Source organism: Pleuronectes platessa, chromosome 1 (genome assembly GCF_947347685.1).
Source record: "Pleuronectes platessa chromosome 1, fPlePla1.1, whole genome shotgun sequence".
Lineage (NCBI taxonomy): Eukaryota > Metazoa > Chordata > Actinopteri > Pleuronectiformes > Pleuronectidae > Pleuronectes > Pleuronectes platessa.
In genome coordinates this window covers 11,982,686-12,001,570 of record NC_070626.1, presented here as the reverse complement: position 1 = coordinate 12,001,570, position 18,885 = coordinate 11,982,686, and the positions used below count along the sequence as shown (strand labels likewise).

Here is an 18,885-nt window from a genome sequence, read left to right as displayed (position 1 = left end):
CGGGATGAGTGATTAACCAAACCGCAAATACACAGCCTCCCAGCACCTTAACAAGGCAGGGAATTTACATTCCATTGCATACCTGTCAGGAGATAGCCCTACAGTGAATAATAACACCAGACCAAGTGTTGTAAAGAGGCGAGCGTGCAGGCAGCGATAGGGACAACTGTGGAAAAAGGGCTGTAGCCAGGAGCATTAGTCTGCTGCCCTTCCACTATCTGTAATGAAGACAAATACTCTGCAGATTGCATTATTGTGTTATAGCATGGAGGGAAGGCAGCACTTTGCACTTATGTATTATGTATACACACACCAAGGTTTAATATAAGGTTGTGCATCTTTTTTTCATTATCTGTTACTACTTAGTTTGCAGACACATTCATTTCCTCCGTAATTGTTGGGATATAAACTGTGAAGGTTTTGATCTGACTCCAAAATCCAAACAGTGAACAGTCCCGTTAGTCATGGATATTACACAGTCATAAAGTGCTTCAAAAACTATAGGAACAGAATGAAGGAAATTAAGTTCTTCAGAGACCTAACAATGGAGTTACTAAACCGGGGAAATGGCTAAACCTCCTCTGACTGTAAGACATAAGACAAATTGCTCTTGATATATAGATAAATATACGTAGATTTGTTTCAACTTTCCGATTTAAATGTAAATTCACTTTGAGCTTTTACTTGATAAAATAATATATACTTCTTCTCCTGAGGGCTCCAATGCAGAGCGTATCTATAGAAACAGCTCTACTGCTGTGGAGATCTAGTTACAGGGTTCAACTAAACAAAGTAAAACATAGAATAAGACTCTAAATCAAACGTGAAATCAAAGCCCGACCTGGATCCCTTAGGTACAAGAGCAAACATGTCCAGACGTCTCACACTCTTATTGTAAAGCCCACGACCTCATGACTCTGGTGTAAAATTTCATAAAAACTGTACGTAACCCAACTCTTAGTCTGCACGAAAATCATCATCAGTAGCAGTATTGTTAGATTTAGCAATCAAAAATCAAACAAATAAACACAATGAGCTAGTTGTTCATCGGAGAAATGTGTGATAAAGTATAAGTAAAGCCTGTGGAGCAAATAATTAAAACTGTCTCACACCGCACGTGAGCGATGTGGGCTGACCAAGAAGTGTTATTAACCATAAATCAAAACGGGGATAAATGAGACAAATGAAAACATCCAGAACTTAAATAATGAGTGGTACAAGTGTCTAAATGCCAGTGACAAACAAACTCAACAAGGACTATTTAATATCGAAAGCAGAATACAGGCCTAAGAACATAAAGAACATGAGAAGAGTCAAAGAACAATCCTCATACAAAGCAGCCTCTGTTAATGTTGAGCATGTGCTGACCACTCAGAGAAACATGAGCGGTTTGGTAAAGTGGAAGTTGAACCTGCGGGGTGAAAACTTTTTCTCCCCCTGTAGCAGTATGAGTAATTACACTATGAATGTGTTCTTGTCGTACATCAATTTCTTTTTTAGACCGAAATCCTTCCTTTGAATGTCAAGTTTTGTTTTTTATCTGGGGCATCAGAAAATATTGAGGTTGCTCAGCATTTATTTCATATTATTTATATAGCAGCTAAAACTTGCTTTATAATCAAAGACGACATGGACATCTCGTTTTGTTTAACATGTAACTTCTCAGGACAAGATTATGACACAGGTATGACTTATGAAGTGAGGAATTATGGGATTGTCAGAGAAGGCTCACAAGTGGATTTAAATGCTGGAGCAGTGTGTACCTTCTTGACAGTGGAGGGAAGATCAGAGCATCAGGTGCAGACAGAATGCACACAGAATAAAAAACTTAAAAGGTGGGAAACTTTCTCTAAGCCTGTTGATGTCTGGATCCACAAATACCAACAAGCCTCTGTTGACAAGGCTGTTCCCACAGACGTCTTTCTCATCCGTCTTTCTTTTCTGTCTCCAAAGTAAAGAAGAATTATTCCTGCCTGAATGAAACATAACCAGGAGCGAGGACGACGTGTTGTTAATCAAAGGGCTTTTTGCTCTGCCGCTTTCTTCTTTGAAAGAGAACTTAAAGACTTAGCTCCCGAATTCCCCGCCAACACTTCGCCATCCAATGGAAATTGAATTAATCATCATCAAAAGAGGGACAGTGCCTTCCTTGGGGAGGTTGTAAGATGGATGTGTTAGTAAATAGCACCCTAGACAAACTCTTCCGAGTGCGGCTTGACAGGAAAATAATGAGGGCAAGAAGGAAAGTGATTAAGAATGCAGCATCCCTTATTTAACTAATGACAGGCAGAGCAGCGTGAGTCCTGTGAAGACCTCAGTGGCTACAATACACAGACGTTAACATGAAACAGGACTTAAGGGAAAAAACACAAGTAAAACTTAGAGAGGTGATGGATCAATATACAAATACATGTCATAGTTTGATTGAGCTTGTCCAAACACGAATGGGTTCTTTGTTAGTCAGAACTGCTGAGACATCGCAGTAACTCCATCACTCACATCATTAACTCTGTTCTTCTAAACAAGCCAAAAATGATTTTACAGATTTAGAGGTGACTTTATCTTAAAGAGTAAAGAGAAGGGCTGCTATTAAAACATGCCCACATCACCTGCAGGTATAAACTGAACACTCTCTTGTGCCTCTTTTTCTTCTCCCACAAATGAGATTCATGAGCTTGCTACCATTTAATGCCACATAAGAGACTTGACACACATTCAAATATATTATATATTACAGTGGAGTCCACCTCAGCATCATCTTAGTCTCTCTCCACTTTATGGAGAGAGCCAAAAAGCCATATTAGAACCATACAGGGCTTTTCTGATGGTTTTGGATAGTAATGTTAAAATCAACGAACACAAGGTAGTTGGAACTTGTAGCATCATATTTTGATGTTTTACATCAGTCAACATGAATTACTGACTGAATCTGTGAGCTTAATGAATTTTCGTTTTATAAAATGGCATTTAAACTCCCAACACATCAGACAAGCTACTTCTGTTTATAACTTTTTCTAGTTTTTAAGTCTTTTTTTTATTGCTAATGTGTTCTTATTGATCCATCTTACTTCATGTCTTTGATATAATTATTCTTTAATCACTTTGAGCTGCATTTTATGTATGAAAGGTGCGGTATAAATAAAATGTATTATTATTATTAAAGCAGTCCCCACTCCCCATATGAGTCAATCAGCACATTGAAACCATAGGGGATTATATTATTACGCTGTCAAACTCTGTATTGTAATGAAAAATTGTTGACACAGAGCTTTTTGGAAATGCCATGTAAAATCTATACTTTGAAAAAGAAAATATATGTAGAAATTATAATAAAAGAACATAGATGTACAAACAATGAAAATGTATTGTACGATCTTTTCATTTAGTGTCTCACTCAATGATATTTAATTTTAAGATTCTATAAAGCTCAAACACATTCGACAACTTAGCTCCACATGTGACGAGCCATATTTCACAGAGATGCTGAAGATTTACGTAACAATTAAATCCCACACCACAAGGTTCAGTGCAAGCTGGAAAGTCATCAGTGTCACAGTGCTAACATGAATATACACAGACAGACAAGAGACACACCCCCAGCCCCATCTCCACCGGTACCTGTGAGGGATTTAGAGGTGCAGTCCGTTCTTCTGTGGGGACCTGATCCAGTGCCACTTACAGAGCCCTCGTAGCTAATGCAGTCATAACAAAGCAGAGCTGGTCAAGGATAAAAAGAAAAAAATATAAAGAGAAAAGGGACGATGAAAAATAGATGGAGATAAAGGGTTGCTGATTTTCTTTGTTCAGTTAAAAGGCTTGGCATATCTTTTTTCTTTTTTAAATTTGGGTTGCATATTTATATTCCAAAGCCGTATTGTGTCCAGGAACAGCCCTGTTTGATGTTATGGCTGTGTTAGCCATGCTGAAGCTCCCAAAACAAGGTGAATAACACCTGCACCTACATGCACCTGCACAACCAATCATGCTCCCCCCGAGCAGCACAGACATAAACAGACAGCAGCTGGATCGAAACAGCTGGACACCTGTAAGTGAACTTATCTGATGTTTAAACACAGAATGAAAAAACAGTGTTTAGAGAGTTTAAAGCAGCAGCAGAAGCAGAGCCATCAAGCCTGTCAGAAGCAACAATCATATTTGTTAGAGCTGGAAAAAGACAGAGGCTTGGGTTAGTTAAGCAGAGCAGAAACGGTTTCAGATTTTATGTGTTAAAATCTTGAAATGGAAACCAGCAAACCCTTATTGAAAAGCAGGCATTGATAATGTGAATTTTAACATAAAAGCAGTTTCACTGTCTCAATTTTTGACATTATAACTTACACCTTTAATTGCTTAAGTTAAAATCAATTGTGTTCATTTGGATCGAAAAAAGCTTGTTTTCTTACAGTTAAACAACAGGTACACAGAAATTTAAAACAGCATTTTAAATAATTAGGCATTTTTCTTCAAGTGTCTTTTTATTCTATTCAGTAAGATACTGGCTTGTTTGAGCTATTTCTCCTTGTGTTGCATGTTATGTCAATGGATATTTAAACTTACTATGACTGGGTATAATAAAGTTGACTTTACTGTCTCTCTGCAGTGATCATCGTACCTGCAAACGCTTTGGAAATCCGCTCTTTCTTCCACTCCCAGGGTTGGTCATACTCCTCGGGAGGTCGTTCATCGTCCTGGGGCAGTCGGCTTTCTCTTGGGCAGCGCGAGCGCTCATGGTCCGAGTCGCCGCCGTTCTCGGCTGGTTCATATGGCGTGTCATACAAGGGCAGCTGCTTCACAGATCCTTCCTTCTGCGCTCGTCCAGAAGATCGGATTTCTACGACCAAGGAGAAAGACTGGTGGTTAATGCTGGGTGCCTGAAATAAATATTGATGAAAACGGCTCAATGAAAAAAAATAATACTCATAATAGCATATATGAGAAACGAGGATTTATGACAGCAGGGGAATTTACGAGACACTAGAGGAACACATTTTATAAATAATGACGCATACATTTCTCATATAAAACGTAATGCAATTAATGGGCGACGATATTTATATAGAACTTATCTGAATGAGGAACAAAATAACAATATATCGCTGATGACATCAGACTGCAGATTCAGAGGCACAAATACTTCACCTTGTAGACTCAGGTTGTATGGCTGGTAATAAACAATATTTAAAGGTTGACAAATTGACACACAATGGACCTATGTCAAAGTCAAATAATGTAGTTAATTTATATAAATCATTAATAAATCATGTTGCTGAGTTGTAAATTATTTAATGAAGCCATCCATTAACAGTCAAGTCTAAATTCCCCAAACAGTGGTGGTCTAGCAGTAGAAGGTGATTGTTGATAGGACGTGTGATTGATAAGGAAGGGAGCTTCGTACATGAGGTGATAGTTTACTGATGACAGAAGATAGAGAGGTCAGGAAGAGGCAGACCTGAGAGTAGAGCTCACACACGGACCTTCGTGAATTCAGCAAAAATCGTACATCAGTAGTGAACAGCTTCGCCTCAGGCTACACAAGCCTGCTCTGACAGAGCAGAGGTGAGGAGAAAGCACCAGTTTCCTGTTTCTTTGTTTACCCCTCATGTCTATGAACACCATAGTAAACATTTAGTGCCCCTTAAACTAATTAGTTCAAATTAAAATGTTAAATTATTTCAACATTAAAACATCCCCTTTTTTGGCACACCAAACAGTGCTTCAAAGTGCTAATATTCTGTAACCGTCATACATTACAATATATCAACATTTCATTATGCTTAATGACACCTCTAAAAGTCAAAGTGTGGACAGTATTTGTGAACTTCTAAATGAGGTCTAACCAAAAGTGGGAACGAAACTTAGCATCCAAAAACTCCACAACCAGTCACTAAATGAAATAACTAAATAACAGACGACGTATCAAACAATCACCTTAACCTTATCACTGGTGAGGCACAAATTATTGTGATGAAGGTGCAACTGCAAAAAGAGCCTTACTCTCTTTAGAACTTTTTGATTGTATTCTGTGCAAATGTTGTCAACATATCTAGTTCTGGACAAAAGTGTTGAATGGGCTGCCATTGACGAGCATCAGCGTACTACATCTACAGTGCTGTCAAATATGGCAAGATGGTCAATTCTCACATTATTTTATAAACCCAGACGGAGGCCAGAGATTTCCTCTAAACTAAAACAATAATAGTGAAAATGTTGGACTCAGCAGCTCCAAGCTCAATCTGTCAGCTACTCTGTGGCATGTGTCACTCATCCAAAGATGGGGAGTGAGAGAGCCGTGCCAGAATCGATGGACCAGAAAGCTACAAGTCACTTAATGTGGTAGGGATTATATCTATCACAGTGGCAGGTGAAAAACTAATGAGGGCATAATGGTTTTTATTTTTGATGTTACAGAATGAGCCCTGTATGTTTTCTTCTTCCTTGATGCAACCTGATGATACAGGCACCAGTTCTCTCTGTTTTAAAGACATTACTAGATCTCTGGTTTGTCCGTAGATGAAGCTGTGTCCATACTTTCCATGAATATATAGATAATCATGAATATGACCTCTATTTCTGGACACTGCTCTAAAGGAAGCTGAAAAATGATATGTGCATATGAGATTTGAAATATTCTTTAAAAATTGCATTTCTTAGAAATATAGAATAATTGCTGGGGCTTTGTTGTCTTGTCATGTTACTTTTTCAAGAGATTTCCTGAAAAACTTTCGTTTTGTAGGCTAGGTTCATAATCTTAAACTAAGTGCTTGAATTCCTGTTTTTGTTTTTATTCACCTACTTAACATGACTGGACCTTAACTTGGATGCATTTGAATCCTTTCATTCTCCATACGGAGAGGTGAAACAGACCTGACTTCTAATGAAGCGCCATGCCCTTGAGAACTCTCTCCCCTCCTCTTCTGTTCCAACTTCACCCCCCTTCAATCTCCCTCCACTCATATGAAGTTGTTAGCAGCCTGCACCCATCCTCCTGGGCCACATGAAGCTGTTAGCGGCCAGCTACCACCATCGAGTAATGCAATGTGAGGCGAATGAAATATTATGCCACACTGCTGCATAATTGCCTCTTAGCCCAGGGGAGCTCTTGCGGAAAAATGAGCAATGCGTAGAGCCTAATGGAGCTACCACGCTGGTGGTGGTGGTGGAGGAGCGAGGTGAGGTGGCTGCCGGGTCCCGTATCTCTGCGTAATCCCGCATTAGGCAAACTCGCACTCTTTGATCTTGGCAGTTAAAAGACGTGGTATTATGAGATCTCGGCATGATTATGTCCTACCTCTCCAGCAGAAGAACAAATAGCTCTTTACGGGGGGCATTCAGGGTGAGGTGGTTGAGGTGGTGAGTAAATCTTGTGGGGAGAATGCTTTCATATAAGGAGGCTGCAGTCGATAAACTGCTGCAGTGGATTGAGAATCCTGTTCTGGGAGATAGGAGCCTTGTTGGCTTCCTTTCCTTGTAGCCTCCCTTCTCTTCCTTGTTTCCTTCCATCCTTGCACTCTTTTCATTCTGTCAGCTCCTGTTAAAGCATGTTTGCTAAAGTGGGTGGGGACACATCTGTCTAGGCTAATTACAGTGATTGGCATGGCAGCAGGGTTGCATGTTGCAACACAGCTGCAGTCAATCTTCCGTCTTTGACCTCTAGCCTCTGTTAAGGGTGAGAGGTCACGCACCACACCCTCCCTTGATGTGCCTCATACCTCCCCGGATGTCAGAGTTCCTGTCCAGATTCTGCACTTCCTCTCTTTTGCCTTGGTTGACTTGGCCTTTGCAACCCCTTCATTCAAGCCCCTGAAAAGCAACATTTATTTCCCCCTATTTACTCACGCTCGGCAATCAGGAGGAAAGAAGAAATTTCAAGGCATCCAATGTTGCTACAAAGACTCTGTTGTCCTTTTAAAGTTCTGGATGTTTCAAGTATTTTAAGCAACAGCAAATCTGCAGGATTGTGCTGCTCTCAACAGGGCTTCAACAGCCATGTAGCGGCAGCAGCAGCAGCCCTGACCGCAACCATCTGTTTAGTGCCACTAAAAAAGATGAGTGCGGGGACAGCGGAGCACACTGTTGAGAGGCAAACAGCTGCATTCAAGCTCAAAACCATTTCTCCCTAATGAGAAAGGACATAGATACTGGCTGTCATAAAACCTCAGATGCAGAGCATGCCTCAGTTGAATGTCGGTTTCCACATGCAAGCTAAAATACAAAATCCCAGGCAGCAAAGGAAAAGCGCTAAGCTCTAAAACAAGTGACAGATCCAGTGCCTGTTATCATCTTCCTCTCTGGTTCATGAACTAGAGAGATTAATCCTGTGGGAGAGAGATGAATATTTTCTTTGCAATAAATCCAAAGAGGCTCCTGTTCCACTTACTGCAGGAGGAGGCCTCTGGGCATATTATCGTGGCTTCTGCAAGGGCAGGAAGAGAGCTCTGGATTAAATCAAGAAACATTAACCGCAACCAACCTGGCAGATGCATCCTGCTGCATAAAAAAAGGGTGACCTGACCATCAAGCCCTCGTCATCTAGACCACTCCTGTCTTATTCGCCCTCTTCCATTCTCGCCAACCAATAAAGAGTGGTTGCACTTGCCAGAAAGTAGGAAACAATGTGTTGTTTTTTTGCAAAGGCTAAAGCTTCTAATATGTAAAACTAAAAACTGATTTATCTTACTCCCTTGTTGACTGCCACTCGCCCACTCCTACTGAGCCCGAGAGACAATGCTGCTGCAAAGCGCTTACAGGGGCACAGTGAATATCTGGATTTGATTGAGGGGATCTCTTGTGCAGAGGTGAAGGATTAAATGCGATTGACTTTACACCCTAGGAACACAATGGCCAAAAAAAACAAAGGCTTCAAGGATTTGCTCTGTCTGTTCCCCTTTAGTCTAGTCCCATTTACAGAAATGTCTAGTCCCATTTACAGAAAAATCTTAAACCCGGTAGCCGTTATCATTTGAGGCAGATTGGACGATGGGAGTCAGAGCCCCTTAAAACTTGTGGCTACTGACCCGGGATGAATGCAGACTGTTAACATTCCCACTGCAGACAAAAGCAAGATATTAGTGGGTTTTCTGATCAGCAGACAATTGGCTTCAGTGAAATATGGAACTGAAATTTACACATTATATAGAAATAAAAAGAGACTCAGGCCATATTGCTGAACTGCTTATGACAGCTAATACTTAAATGTACTTCAGTAAACCTAGCCTAGCGACAATGGCCCCGCCAATGAGGACACACATTTACAAAGGCTGCAGGTTTGATTAACAAAGCCTCTGCAGAAAAGCCTCTATGTAGCGATGACATATTTCTGCAGCTTTGGTTTCATTCTGTTTGACTGGCCGGGTTTGCAAAGTGCAAGAAATGTTGATCCAGGGATTCAAGCTGTATCAGAGGCCACCCACAGGTATTGTGCATCAGTCAAAGAGCTGGCTGACAAGTGAAGGTGTTTGTGCCTTGACCCGTGGCGGCCTGCTACTACTGAGTGTCATTCTGCTTCCGTGAGTGGAGCTGAGAGGAGACTCTTGCCGTCAACTGCTCCCCACAGACCTCTGGGAGAATGGTTCCTCTGAGCCAAGACAAATCAAGCCTGCCAGCTTTGTGCTCACATCTTTCATTCTGATAACATTTTCATGTCTCATAGTCAAACTCAAAAGGGAATAAATTATAATTTCTTCTTTTTTAACAGCCTCCACAATTTCAACATTTCACTCTCGATCTGATATTTACAGTGTCTGCAATCAATAAGCATAGATTTGGCCAGCCACTGGCACTGTCTCTCTGTAAACATGACAGGTCTGTCCATTTGTGAGGAGAAGACGTGTGTCTGTGTGCTGCTGCGTCTCCATCAGCCTCCTGCAGACGGAACAGACTCCGCCATGCCATTTGTTCTCTCTGTCTCCTGCTTCCTCCTGGCTCACACTGTGCCAAGCTTGTGGTGGGGACACTCCGAGGCCTCTGCCTGCCCGACTGTCTCACACACACACACACACACACACACACACACACACACACACACACACACACACACACACACACACACACACACACACACACACACACACACACACACACACACACACACACACACACACACACACACACACACACACACACACACACACAGAGTTTCGGGAAGTATTCCTGCTTTAGCCCAGAGAGATGAGTATTTTAGGTCTTGACTCACCCAGTTTTGGATTGGGCTTTTTTATAAATGTCTTTTCTGCTAGAAGCCATACTTCATGAAAGACAAATGTATTGAGTGGCGCTTTAAAGCAGACCGAAAGAGCTGTGCAACCCCTGTGAAATAACATTACAAAATCTATCCAAAGCCATTTTCAGACATGAACTGCAGAAAATGTCTGCACAATGGTGTCCAGGCATTCTCCGCAGTTTGCTTTTCACTTATGAGCAACGCAGCAAGAGATTCTTCAGTCTGACACGTCCACAACAACACAGACATCTCCCGAGTGTCTTGGAGAGGGGCGGCGCAGCAGGCAGAGACAGGACGTAACAAATTAATTCCGCTGCGGAGATCCTGTGTTTTTGTTTACAGAATATTGAAACGTTGTCGGTCCTTTTAACAAAATGCTTAAAAAACGTTCTTCTATGTTCATGGCACATCTGAAATATTTGTGTTCTTTTTTCTGTTTTGTCTGCAGCGCGTGTTAGAAACGTCATTGACCCACTCGCTTGCAGTGAGTTTTTTCTAGCGAGGCTGGCAGGAGAAACTCCAGGGAATGTCTGTGGAAAATGACTTGTACATTAGCGTTTTCACAAAAACCCTTACAGATCATTTCTGGAAAAGATCCGGAGTTCAGAGCATTTCTAAAAAAGGCTTGAATGGACTTTAAATAAACCGCAATTAATTTGTTCCCAAACAAGACGTTAAGAAGAAAATATAGAACTTTAAAATAAGTTTTGTAGCCAGTCACATATGTTAGTGAAGGCAAGCCAGTGTGGGTGTGTGTACTTGTCTATGCGTAAGTGTGCCATTTGACCAGATGGCCTGAGGGAATTAAGGCTGAAGAGTTTCTTCCTCACAAGCTGACATGTATATCGATTCATTCTCCCACTGGAGCAGAGGAGGATAAGTCTAAAGAGACAACATACACAAATCTGAAAAACAAGAGGGAGGCGGGTTATGAAGGAAGCAAGAGTAAGATAGACAGAGAGAGAAGAAGAGAGGGGAGCGTTGGAGGCAAAAAGGGGAGATGGATAAAAAAACTAAAACAAAGAACAACAGCAGGTGAATAGAGAAAAGGGGACATTTTGAAAATTAAAGACAGGCAGGTGACGCAAGTTCGTCACTGAGGGAGAAATAAACAAAGAGACTGCGGCAGAAATGGGGAGAGTGATGGGAACAACAAGAGAGTGGGAGACTTACACAGAATGAGGGAGTGGTGAGAATAATAAATAAGCACAGCAGTACAAAGGTTCTCCATCTCCAGCAGCTAATGAACGCACTTGAAAGTTCAATTTCGTTAATTTTTTTAATGAAAACTATGAAGAATTGTTGACTACTGAATAAAATAAATAAAAGTAATCTATGAAAACAAGAACCATGATTAAATAAATCTAATTTTTAATCAACAAATAAAAAGTAAACAATGCGAAAGACAAATGAATGCTCAAGTTAGCCTGGTTCTGTGGACCGATTAGTTGCCTAAAATATGACTCAATTCATCTAAACTACTGAGACTTTAACAAAAGGTGGCAACAAAAACGCCTAGAGAAACAACAAAGACATGACGGCTGCATGACAACATTTATAAAAGGGTCAGCTGATGTTGGCTCTTTATTGTTGCTGTCAGTTTTAGGATTAATTCAGTCGGTCCATCTACTTCATCTTCTAGATAGATGTTCGCTAAACAAAAAGGCCGGTAATTAAAATCCTCTCAGCCTAAACAAAGATAATGAGCAGCGTCAAAGTGAGGAAGTGAGTGTATCCAGCTTCTGAATGAGTCTCGGCTCTGCTGTGGTCAGCACAGTTAGCTGCAGTTATGGTTACTGAAATGACATGACTAGATTTGCTTAGACTGAGTGGTTCTGTCCAAAGAAACACAGTTTAGAAATGTTAACTAGATTTACTGAGGTGAGTCACAACAGAGCCACTGTTTGTCCATTCTTGGCTATTGTAGAAACACAGTAAGGCCACATGGCGGGCTCTGTGGAAGAGGACCTGCTCTCTGCATTGATAGATAATCACGGTGATATCTGTGATATCATAATAATTCAACATAATCGTGTATACTGTATTATGTTGCTACCAATGGCTCCAGCAGAATCTTCCACACTGGAGTATAATAACAAAAGTTGAATTCAACCTTTTAGACACAGCTTGAGGTCAAGTCCAAAACACAGACAAGCTTAATAAGGAATGGCGTTTCCTGTGATTGCTGAGAAGATCGCTAATTAACCAAGTCTGGCTTTCAGTAATGACTAATTAGCTGGATTTACTGTTTAACGTGGGATGATGTAATATCGTAAAGGGACTCCCTGTGGTTAGATCCTGCCTTACTGTGTAACACTGCCAATGCCTTACCTATGTAAATGACTGGCCCCTGAAGGAGCCACTGTGTGGACCGCACCATTGATCCCATGTTGGTCGCAACTGCAATTACAGCTTGTTAGGACTCAGGTGAAAGCTCATTAATAGGTGATGAATGGGGACAGAAGCTTGTAAAGGTGCCTGTCTAACCTACATGAATCACAGAGTAGCCCTTCAAGCTAACTTACGTAGCGTCTCAGTGAACAAAAACAAAAAGACAAGCAGTAGATCAGTATACTGAAAAGGCGGCAGCCATTGCAGATGCGATACGTCATCGATAGAACTGCAGAAATAGAAATTCCATTTGGACGAAAGTCAAACACACAGATGCTGGAATCTTTTCTCGAGAGGCATCGAGCAGGACTTAATGGAAGCGGCGAGAGGCTGCTTGGCTGATGCTGTTGGATGCAGAGGGGCCCAACAGCCTTGTGGGAGAGGAGCTATTTTTCTGCAGGCTGCGGTTCTGAGCTGCGCTTGCTCTGTGGCTATTGTTCCTGAGCAGAGATAAGACTGGTGGTGGATTAGAGAAGAGTGCACCCAGAGTTCAGGTTGTGTATGACTGCTGGAAGGAGAATGATGCACGGGGATGGGATTGGTTCTGGGAAGTGAACTGGTAAGAGGAGTGGAGATAAACGGAGAGAGAGCGAGGGTAGGAGAGGAAAGAGAGGAAAGATGCTTTAGCCACGTCAGTGAGCGCCTCTTGTCGTGATGCCTAATCTGCCTGTGTGGTTGCAGCGGAGGGGGGACATGGGGGAGTATGATGACACGTGGATGTGGCTGTGATGAATAGTCACTTCATGCCCCCGACCCAAGGGGGGTCAATAGCCCATTAATGGTGATAGGCCTCCAGCAACAGTCAGCAGACCCACCCCCTCGCTACCCCCGCCTTCACATTCCCACAGGGGATGTCAAGACTGCTCATTCTATTCTTCTCTGTCTGAAAGAGAGGAAAATTGAGAAAGAGATGTCTTGTGAAGGAAAAGGCCTATTCATTGCTAAACGGAAGAGATGTAGCAAAGGCCTTGGTATAATACAGACATGGGTCGGACGGAGGTCAAATACGTATGAATACACAGCAACTGCAGTCATTTAAATGTACTCAGTTAAAATGCCTGAGCAAGCAGTGTCTTGGTGTCTTGTTAGGGAAAGCTCTTTCAAACAAAGCAAGCACACACACTTAAACAGTTACCCTTCCTGCGAGTGGAGAGAATCTCATCCTTTTAAAGTCTTCCTGGTTTTTTTCCTTTCTTCAACATTCCTCCATATTGTGTGATAATCCGATAATCTCTCCACGCAGCACAACAATGCAGACACGAGCCGCCGCTGAGAAATCCGAGGGAAATTAAGTTCTATCACCTCCACGCTGAGCGGAGCCCACAGTCGGTGTACTCTCCTTGGGCATGCTCTCATTAGCGGAGACGGATGCGCGCTGAAACGCTGACATATTTTATTCACAAACTGGGTTACAACCAGAGGACAGCAGCAAGTCTTGTTGCAATATTGCACAACCTGCACTTTGTATAACCCCAGATTTATTCTTCGTAATGTAACAGCAAGTTCAAACTGTAGCAGCTTTTACAAATACACCCCATGAGCACTTTAAAAAAGCGGAGTTCCACTCTTATTATTCCTAAACTTCAAAGTTATGGCTCATAAAGGCTTTTTAAGCATGAAACGAAGATAAATGAGGAAGCAAATTAGGAAAAAAATATACTGCTATTACTTGAAACAGTGAATAACTCATTATGACAAAAATAAAAAGGTTGGGTCTTCAGGCTGAAAGGGAGACAGATAGGGAGACGCTGGAACGCCTGGTATTGATTTGTTCCCTTTATCCGAGACGGCTACTTCTGCTGGGGCAGCCTTGTGACCTGTTTACCAATCCTTCCAGTCCAGAAGACCTGCACGTCCTCAGGGAAACGTGCATTTAAACAGCTCCAGCAATGCAAATAGTTACACAAAGGTGACCTCAGCTCTCTCTACGTGCGTGCCGTTTTGACCTTCAGATGAATAAGCGCTCCCCACATGACTGTACGTTGAGAGGGTAAATACAGTGAGGGTGGATTATCACGTAAGCTGCTAACGGTGTTTACATGACTGTGTTTGATCTGATCCCACGTCACAGCGAATAAAAACACAACTTGAACTCCAACAGATTAAACAATGAGAAACACTAACAGCCTTTCAAAAGAGAGTAGAGGTCAAGGCTGGATGTTTTACAAAGAAGTGAGGTCAGGGAATACAGAGACTTCTAGCAGTAGCAAAAGTATAGATAAAGTATATTTGTATCATTATTTCCAATTAATTATCACGACCATTTTCTAATTTGTCCCACCACAACTTCATAACAATCAAAAAACATGTTTTACACACCCTAAGTAGGTGTTTTCTCCAATGCTGCATTGTATAGCTGTGTCCAGTGCTATTTGCAGAGTGCTCACACATCCATAAAGTAGCAGTGGCATCAATGCAGTTCTGTCACAGGCTGGAGAACCTCTCTTTCAATCTTAAGACTGTTTACGCGTCACGCTGTTGTGCATGAGAGCGATGTGCACGAACAAGCTGTGATTATAATGTAAAATCTGTCCACAATCAATTGATAGACGTCCTAATATGGTGTTAACCATTTTAAATTATAGACGGCAACTCATGTCCTTGGCTCACATAAAGATGGAATTTCTTAAGACTTGATTTCTTTATAAGGAATATTATTATAGTGAAGGAAATCTATCTTACCAAAATTAATATATAAAAGATTAAGTAAAAAACAACATTTTATTTGAGACAGCAATAATTTATAACTGCTGAATAATTTTCTTCCAGCACAGCAGAATATTATTGAGCTTGCACTTCTATAAAAAGTACAGAAAATGCAGCCAGACAAATGGCTCCAACTCTGACGCCCAGTGCATCCAGACCAACTATCAAATATGAGATACAACAATTAGACACAGACTAATTAAAACCTCAGCGTGTAAGTGTCTGGCTACAGCTGGAGGCTGCATTGTTGTTTACTCAAGATTTTATTCACACATGCACTTGGCGAAAGACAGAGAGAAACATGAAAGCCTTGTGCATAATAATGAATATGATAAGCTTCACCCCTTGACTGCTGTCTAAACAATGTCTATCCACTGGGGTCCGTGTCTCCGTATTGTACGTAATGAGTGGCACAGGAAAGTCTGCAGTGCCAGTGTGTGTGTGTGTGTGTGTGTGTGTGTGTGTGTGTGTGTGTGTGTGTGTGTGTGTGTGTGTGTGTGTGTGTGTGTGTGTGTGTGTGTGTGTGTGTGTGTGTGTGTGTCCGTCCTCTTCAGCTTCCATTAGATCAGACAAAAGAGAGCCTGCAGAGAAGCTTCTGGAGTCTAGTCAGACATCTCATCCCCGTTCGACCTGATTGACTCTGACAGGTCAGATGGACCAGTGCAGAGTAAGCAGATGAAATACGATGAAATACGATCTAGCAACAGTGCGACAACTTTACAAACAAGATTGAGGTAAGCAGACATTTATGTAACTGCCATTAAAACACCAGATAGATAGATGCAAGCAAACATGCATAAACTTGATGTTAGAGAAACAGTCAAAATAATTCGTCCTCATACGTCCTCCTGCAGCATCTCCTCCTTTTTATCTATTAACCCACATGCCAACCAGTTGGCACCAATATTTTAACTGAGCTCCACGCAGGTGCATCAAAGTGTAGACCTGTCTATTTACAGTACAGACTGGAAGAATGAACACAGAGAGCAGATGGTCATTTGCATGATACTTGTTTCCAGTGCCATTGTTGTTGTGAAGACATGGCAGAAAATGAAAAACCTTTTGGCATCTCTCAGAAGCAGTAGTGTGCTGCAAGTGTGAGAAAACTGACACAACTAAAATCAAATGGATCCAAAATTCTAGCCTGCTATTATTTAAATCCTGTCTGCGCTGATTGATCTATCTCATTTTGATGTATCAATTCTGTTTTCATCCAACCTTTTCTGTTGAGATGTATTCATTGATAACGTTGTCTTATAGCATTGACCTTCATTTACTCTCATGAGCCATTTGTCACACAGGATCAAAATCAAAATTCTAGATCCCTTGCCGGCATTTAAGTCAATATTTGACAACACTGCATGTGATGATGCATAATTTTTTACAAGGGATGCGTTTCTGAAATTTCATTAGCTTTTTTCATGGCCCGCTGTTAATCAAATGGTTTTAAAATTCATGAGAGCTTACAGATCAATACTGCAGAGCACCTGCCCCCGAGGAGTAAACAGGACAAAAACAGACACAAAAACAGAGGCGATGTCACTTTGGCTGAAAAGATAAGGAAAACATTTCACTGCTGTTGTGAATTTATGCTGTTTGGCCACCCGAGGCTTATTTACTAGTAAACTACTCAACAGTGATATGTTCTTACGGTGACATAAAACATAGACAAAGAAAATAAAGCAAACACAAATCCCTCTGGCAATGTGAGTACATCATCAGCACAGCCTCTTTCCAAACTGAATTCCTAATTCATATCTACAACCCTTTTTATTCACACTCGACAAAGAACAGTCCCATAAAGGTGAGCTCATTTTCCTTAACGAGTAAAACATACAACAAAAACTCCAGACGACTCAACAATTAATGCAAATCTACCCCGAGGGTGCACTATAGAAAATGAGCTCGACGAAACTGATTACCCGTACAAAAACAAGCTGCAACGTATACCTTGACTAAGCTAGTTCCCTCACTGGCTAATGAGCAAATCCTTTAACAGCCCCTGCAGTATACTGCCATTCTTACGGAGCATTATATACATTACAGCTGTTCATAGACAGCAGGATGGGGACTGGTTTAGAGATTGCTGATTGATGATGTGTGGGAATTAGTGTTAAAGATTTTTGCCTTATCAAGTGACCTCAGGTTTAAGTACTGCTAGCCCAATACAAACCTATAAAGGAAGTCCTGGCTTTGGCATATGTAATTTTGAAGACCGTGATTTCTTGTGCCAATAAGATAGATCTGCAGTAGAGGTTTGATCTTGTTTTTTTCTTTTTTCTAACACTAGTTCGTTTTCAGACATAACATTTTTAGTTTTTTATAACATAATGTTACTACAAGGGCACTTTGAGAGCACACACCTCTGCCAAGGCCCAACTATGAAGCGACATTTAAATTCACCAGATCCGGATTTATTATTATTTGGCTCAGCACCAAATTGCACACACTCATGAATATCAGTCCCTGATTTTTTCATTACGATCGATGAATTATTCTGTGAGAAAAGAATAAAATTGTTGAAAAAGGCCCTATCTAGCAATGTTGAAGAAAGTGTTAAAAAAAAACTTGCATTAGCTCCCTTGATCCAAATCTGCACCAAAGTTGAATCGGTTCTTCTCCTCAACCCCCAACCCTCCACTAAATTCGTTTTTTTTGTGTGATCCTGCTAACAAGGCAACTTTACAAACAAAACAGAAAAAGAGACCTCCTTGGTAGAGGTGGTCATGTTGTTAAACAGTTTGTTAACCATTAACTAGCTTTTATTTTCATAAAACGTGTGAGAATAATAAAACTCATCAGTCTTACACCATAAATCATAACTTAACCTCATCATATCCTTATAATAATGTTAAAAATAACATATTCAAGTTAAAAGAGCACATAACTGTGTCAAAAAGTCCGAATTGGTATAAGACGAAAATCTCTGCCTCATTAGTGCTCACAGCTGAGAAAGGATTACACAATAATAACACTGTGTCAGTTTCTGCTGTGCCAGGCCCCATGCCTGAGTTTTATGACGCCTCTCTTTTGGCTGGGCCCCAGACATGTGGCTGCAGCGTGCCACGTGGGCTTTTCCACCATCCTCGCAGGCAGCTACAGCAGCACCACTATAGCTGGGTAGTGGGAAACTCTGCCAAACACCCATCAGCACACCACTGACTTTTATAGCCTGAGTCCCACAAAAAATACCACTAATGAAACTAGGGCTTTCGAGAAAGATCTCTGCCAGTGCAGTGTTTTGGAAAAGGTCGTGTCACTAATGCTGGATAGTTGTTAACATCTTACTGGAATCGGGCTTGGAAGTTGCATGACCCTGTCCCATGGAGTATCTTTGCACCCAGCAGTTAAAAGTCGAAGGCAATCCTATAAAAACACTCAAGCCAATAAAAAAGCATGATGCTGAATGAGTAATCTTTGCCTCATCCTCTTCCCGGATCCAATAACTTGCTGCAGTCATTGTGGAAACAGCCGAGGGTTGATTAGAGTGCCTAGTTATGGATCACGCCACTTAGCAGGAGAATTTAATGTGACGATACATGTCAGGAAGAGTGCTCGGGTCCTTAAGT

General features: G+C 41.3%; 1 protein-coding gene across 2 annotated transcripts in view; it reads right to left on the bottom strand.

The window, feature by feature from the left end:
• LOC128439750 (SH2 domain-containing adapter protein F) overlaps positions 1–18,885 on the bottom strand; it is a 100,438-nt gene that overhangs the window by 24,569 nt on the left and 56,984 nt on the right. Inside the window, exons 3-4 of one of the 2 annotated variants that reach the window (XM_053422171.1) lie at positions 4,613–4,831; positions 3,619–3,717 (exon numbers count right to left, since the gene is read on the bottom strand). In XM_053422171.1, the coding sequence (XP_053278146.1) occupies positions 3,619–3,717; positions 4,613–4,831 (318 nt within the window). The remainder of the gene's footprint in view (positions 1–3,618; positions 3,718–4,612; positions 4,832–18,885) is intronic. The other variant, XM_053422248.1, reaches the window with a different exon arrangement.